This window comes from Neoarius graeffei, chromosome 28, assembly GCF_027579695.1.
Source record: "Neoarius graeffei isolate fNeoGra1 chromosome 28, fNeoGra1.pri, whole genome shotgun sequence".
In the NCBI taxonomy this organism is placed as follows: domain Eukaryota; kingdom Metazoa; phylum Chordata; class Actinopteri; order Siluriformes; family Ariidae; genus Neoarius; species Neoarius graeffei.
The window spans coordinates 692,527-698,024 of record NC_083596.1 but is presented as its reverse complement, the minus strand read 5'-3'; the positions used below and the strand labels follow the sequence as shown (position 1 = coordinate 698,024).

At 48.5% G+C, this 5,498-nt stretch overlaps 1 protein-coding gene across 1 annotated transcript in view; it reads right to left on the bottom strand.

The window, feature by feature from the left end:
• The window catches only part of eif1axa (eukaryotic translation initiation factor 1A X-linked a), a 17,813-nt gene extending 12,781 nt beyond the window's left edge, over positions 1-5,032 (bottom strand). Inside the window, exon 1 of the mRNA XM_060912213.1 lies at positions 4,809-5,032. Coding sequence (XP_060768196.1) covers positions 4,809-4,824 — 16 coding nt within the window. The 5' untranslated portion in view covers positions 4,825-5,032. The remainder of the gene's footprint in view (positions 1-4,808) is intronic.
• Between the last annotated feature and the right edge of the window lie 466 nt (positions 5,033-5,498).

The window sequence follows — 5,498 nt, the reverse complement described above, 5'->3', positions numbered from 1 at the left end:
TAGTTAATACCCCGCTCTGTGTCCTGCTGTATTTATTCCCCTGTAGTTAATACCCCGGGCTGTGTCCTGCTGTATTTATTCCCCTGTAGTTAATACCCCGCTCTGTGTCCTGCTGTATTTATTCCCCTGTAGTTAATACCCCGCTCTGTGTCCTGCTGTATTTATTCCCCTGTAGTTAATACCCCGCTCTGTGTCCTGCTGTATTTATTCCCCTGTAGTTAATACCCCGCTCTGTGTCCTGCTGTATTTATTCCCCTGTAGTTAATACCCCGGGCTGTTTCCGGCTGTATTTATTCCCCTGTAGTTAATACCCCGCTCTGTGTCCTGCTGTATTTATTCCCCTGTAGTTAATACCCCGCTCTGTGTCCTGCTGTATTTATTCCCCTGTAGTTAATACCCCGCTCTGTGTCCTGCTGTATTTATTCCCCTGTAGTTAATACCCCGCTCTGTGTCCTGCTGTATTTATTCCCCTGTAGTTAATACCCCGGGCTGTTTCCGGCTGTATTTATTCCCCTGTAGTTAATACCCCGCTCTGTGTCCTGCTGTATTTATTCCCCTGTAGTTAATACCCCGCTCTGTGTCCTGCTGTATTTATTCCCCTGTAGTTAATACCCCGGGCTGTGTCCTGCTGTATTTATTCCCCTGTAGTTAATACCCCGCTCTGTGTCCTGCTGTATTTATTCCCCTGTAGTTAATACCCCGGGCTGTGTCCTGCTGTATTTATTCCCCTGTAGTTAATACCCCGGGCTGTGTCCTGCTGTATTTATTCCCCTGTAGTTAATACCCCGGGCTGTGTCCTGCTGTATTTATTCCCCTGTAGTTAATACCCCGGGCTGTGTCCTGCTGTATTTATTCCCCTGTAGTTAATACCCCGCTCTGTGTCCTGCTGTATTTATTCCCCTGTAGTTAATACCCCGCTCTGTGTCCTGCTGTATTTATTCCCCTGTAGTTAATACCCCGCTCTGTGTCCTGCTGTATTTATTCCCCTGTAGTTAATACCCCGGGCTGTGTCCTGCTGTATTTATTCCCCTGTAGTTAATACCCCGGGCTGTGTCCTGCTGTATTTATTCCCCTGTAGTTAATACCCCGCTCTGTGTCCTGCTGTATTTATTCCCCTGTAGTTAATACCCCGGGCTGTGTCCTGCTGTATTTATTCCCCTGTAGTTAATACCCCGCTCTGTGTACTGCTGTATTTATTCCCCTGTAGTTAATACCCCGGGCTGTTTCCGGCTGTATTTATTCCCCTGTAGTTAATACCCCGCTCTGTGTCCTGCTGTATTTATTCCCCTGTAGTTAATACCCCGCTCTGTGTCCTGCTGTATTTATTCCCCTGTAGTTAATACCCCGGGCTGTGTCCTGCTGTATTTATTCCCCTGTAGTTAATACCCCGCTCTGTGTCCTGCTGTATTTATTCCCCTGTAGTTAATACCCCGCTCTGTGTCCTGCTGTATTTATTCCCCTGTAGTTAATACCCCGCTCTGTGTCCTGCTGTATTTATTCCCCTGTAGTTAATACCCCGCTCTGTGTCCTGCTGTATTTATTCCCCTGTAGTTAATACCCCGCTCTGTGTCCTGCTGTATTTATTCCCCTGTAGTTAATACCCCGCTCTGTGTCCTGCTGTATTTATTCCCCTGTAGTTAATACCCCGCTCTGTGTCCTGCTGTATTTATTCCCCTGTAGTTAATACCCCGGGCTGTGTCCTGCTGTATTTATTCCCCTGTAGTTAATACCCCGGGCTGTGTCCTGCTGTATTTATTCCCCTGTAGTTAATACCCCGGGCTGTGTCCTGCTGTATTTATTCCCCTGTAGTTAATACCCCGCTCTGTGTCCTGCTGTATTTATTCCCCTGTAGTTAATACCCCGCTCTGTGTCCTGCTGTATTTATTCCCCTGTAGTTAATACCCCGCTCTGTGTCCTGCTGTATTTATTCCCCTGTAGTTAATACCCCGGGCTGTGTCCTGCTGTATTTATTCCCCTGTAGTTAATACCCCGGGCTGTGTCCTGCTGTATTTATTCCCCTGTAGTTAATACCCCGCTCTGTGTCCTGCTGTATTTATTCCCCTGTAGTTAATACCCCGGGCTGTGTCCTGCTGTATTTATTCCCCTGTAGTTAATACCCCGCTCTGTGTACTGCTGTATTTATTCCCCTGTAGTTAATACCCCGGGCTGTTTCCGGCTGTATTTATTCCCCTGTAGTTAATACCCCGCTCTGTGTCCTGCTGTATTTATTCCCCTGTAGTTAATACCCCGCTCTGTGTCCTGCTGTATTTATTCCCCTGTAGTTAATACCCCGGGCTGTGTCCTGCTGTATTTATTCCCCTGTAGTTAATACCCCGCTCTGTGTCCTGCTGTATTTATTCCCCTGTAGTTAATACCCCGCTCTGTGTCCTGCTGTATTTATTCCCCTGTAGTTAATACCCCGCTCTGTGTCCTGCTGTATTTATTCCCCTGTAGTTAATACCCCGCTCTGTGTACTGCTGTATTTATTCCCCTGTAGTTAATACCCCGGGCTGTTTCCGGCTGTATTTATTCCCCTGTAGTTAATACCCCGCTCTGTGTCCTGCTGTATTTATTCCCCTGTAGTTAATACCCCGCTCTGTGTCCTGCTGTATTTATTCCCCTGTAGTTAATACCCCGGGCTGTGTCCTGCTGTATTTATTCCCCTGTAGTTAATACCCCGCTCTGTGTCCTGCTGTATTTATTCCCCTGTAGTTAATACCCCGCTCTGTGTCCTGCTGTATTTATTCCCCTGTAGTTAATACCCCGCTCTGTGTCCTGCTGTATTTATTCCCCTGTAGTTAATACCCCGCTCTGTGTCCTGCTGTATTTATTCCCCTGTAGTTAATACCCCGCTCTGTGTCCTGCTGTATTTATTCCCCTGTAGTTAATACCCCGGGCTGTGTCCTGCTGTATTTATTCCCCTGTAGTTAATACCCCGCTCTGTGTCCTGCTGTATTTATTCCCCTGTAGTTAATACCCCGCTCTGTGTCCTGCTGTATTTATTCCCCTGTAGTTAATACCCCGCTCTGTGTCCTGCTGTATTTATTCCCCTGTAGTTAATACCCCGCTCTGTGTCCTGCTGTATTTATTCCCCTGTAGTTAATACCCCGCTCTGTGTCCTGCTGTATTTATTCCCCTGTAGTTAATACCCCGCTCTGTGTCCTGCTGTATTTATTCCCCTGTAGTTAATACCCCGCTCTGTGTCCTGCTGTATTTATTCCCCTGTAGTTAATACCCCGGGCTGTGTCCTGCTGTATTTATTCCCCTGTAGTTAATACCCCGGGCTGTGTCCTGCTGTATTTATTCCCCTGTAGTTAATACCCCGCTCTGTGTCCTGCTGTATTTATTCCCCTGTAGTTAATACCCCGCTCTGTGTCCTGCTGTATTTATTCCCCTGTAGTTAATACCCCGGGCTGTGTCCTGCTGTATTTATTCCCCTGTAGTTAATACCCCGCTCTGTGTCCTGCTGTATTTATTCCCCTGTAGTTAATACCCCGCTCTGTGTCCTGCTGTATTTATTCCCCTGTAGTTAATACCCCGCTCTGTGTCCTGCTGTATTTATTCCCCTGTAGTTAATACCCCACTCTGTGTCCTGCTGTATTTATTCCCCTGTAGTTAATACCCCGCTCTGTGTCCTGCTGTATTTATTCCCCTGTAGTTAATACCCCGGGCTGTGTCCTGCTGTATTTATTCCCCTGTAGTTAATACCCCGCTCTGTGTCCTGCTGTATTTATTCCCCTGTAGTTAATACCCCGCTCTGTGTCCTGCTGTATTTATTCCCCTGTAGTTAATACCCCGCTCTGTGTCCTGCTGTATTTATTCCCCTGTAGTTAATACCCCGGGCTGTGTCCTGCTGTATTTATTCCCCTGTAGTTAATACCCCGGGCTGTGTCCTGCTGTATTTATTCCCCTGTAGTTAATACCCCGCTCTGTGTCCTGCTGTATTTATTCCCCTGTAGTTAATACCCCGCTCTGTGTCCTGCTGTATTTATTCCCCTGTAGTTAATACCCCGGGCTGTGTCCTGCTGTATTTATTCCCCTGTAGTTAATACCCCGGGCTGTTTCCGGCTGTATTTATTCCCCTGTAGTTAATACCCCGCTCTGTGTCCTGCTGTATTTATTCCCCTGTAGTTAATACCCCGCTCTGTGTCCTGCTGTATTTATTCCCCTGTAGTTAATACCCCGCTCTGTGTCCTGCTGTATTTATTCCCCTGTAGTTAATACCCCGGGCTGTGTGCTGCTGTATTTATTCCCCTGTAGTTAATACCCCGGGCTGTGTCCTGCTGTATTTATTCCCCTGTAGTTAATACCCCGCTCTGTGTCCTGCTGTATTTATTCCCCTGTAGTTAATACCCCGGGCTGTGTCCTGCTGTATTTATTCCCCTGTAGTTAATACCCCGCTCTGTGTCCTGCTGTATTTATTCCCCTGTAGTTAATACCCCGCTCTGTGTCCTGCTGTATTTATTCCCCTGTAGTTAATACCCCGGGCTGTGTCCTGCTGTATTTATTCCCCTGTAGTTAATACCCCGGGCTGTGTCCTGCTGTATTTATTCCCCTGTAGTTAATACCCCGGGCTGTTTCCGGCTGTATTTATTCCCCTGTAGTTAATACCCCGGGCTGTTTCCGGCTGTATTTATTCCCCTGTAGTTAATACCCCGGGCTGTTTCCGGCTGTGTTTCCCCCCGGTGACCCGCATTAACCCGCCCGGCCGAGTCCGGAGAGCCGCTTCCGCTCCGCGCGCGGGGTTGTTGAAGGGTCACGCGCTGCTGCTTCAGCCTGTTAGCTCGCACCCCCCCCCCCGCGCTCACCTTTATTCTTCGGCATCTTCAGCACAGACCCGCTCACAGACCCGCTCACACCTCCTCACAGACCCGCTCACACCTCCTCACAGACCCGCTCACACCTCCGGCTCAGACCTCCGGCTGGGAGCAGGGATGAAACTCGCTGTGTTCAGTAAAGCGGGACTGAAGCGCTTCTGTCTCCCGGAGCGCTTTCCCTCTGCTCCACCATCAACCACTTCCGCCTCGCCCGCCATCTGCGCATGCGCGCTAATGAAAGCTCCGAAAAAACTTTATTAAAACTCATCAAAGAACAGATGTGAAAAATATCTTCCGTTAAGTTGGCTTCTTGTAATTTATTTCTATTCGAAAACGTCTAACTTTTATCACAGGTTCCAATTGTCTCTGAAATTCTGCAGAATCCCAGATCTGATCTGGGAATAATGTGTTGGGGTTTCGGGAATAACTGGAATTAGGGACGCTGAGGGCGGCACGGTGGTGTAGTGGTTATCACTGTTGCCTCACAGCAAGAAGGTCCGGGTTCGAGCCCCGGGGCCGGCGAGGGCCTTTCTGTGTGGAGTTTGCATGTTCTCCCCGTGTCCGCGTGGGTTTCCTCTGGGTGCTCCGGTTTCCCCCACAGTCCAAAGACATGCAGGTTAGGTTAACTGGTGACTCTAAATTGAGCGTAGGTGTGAATGCACGGGCGATTGCTCTAAGACA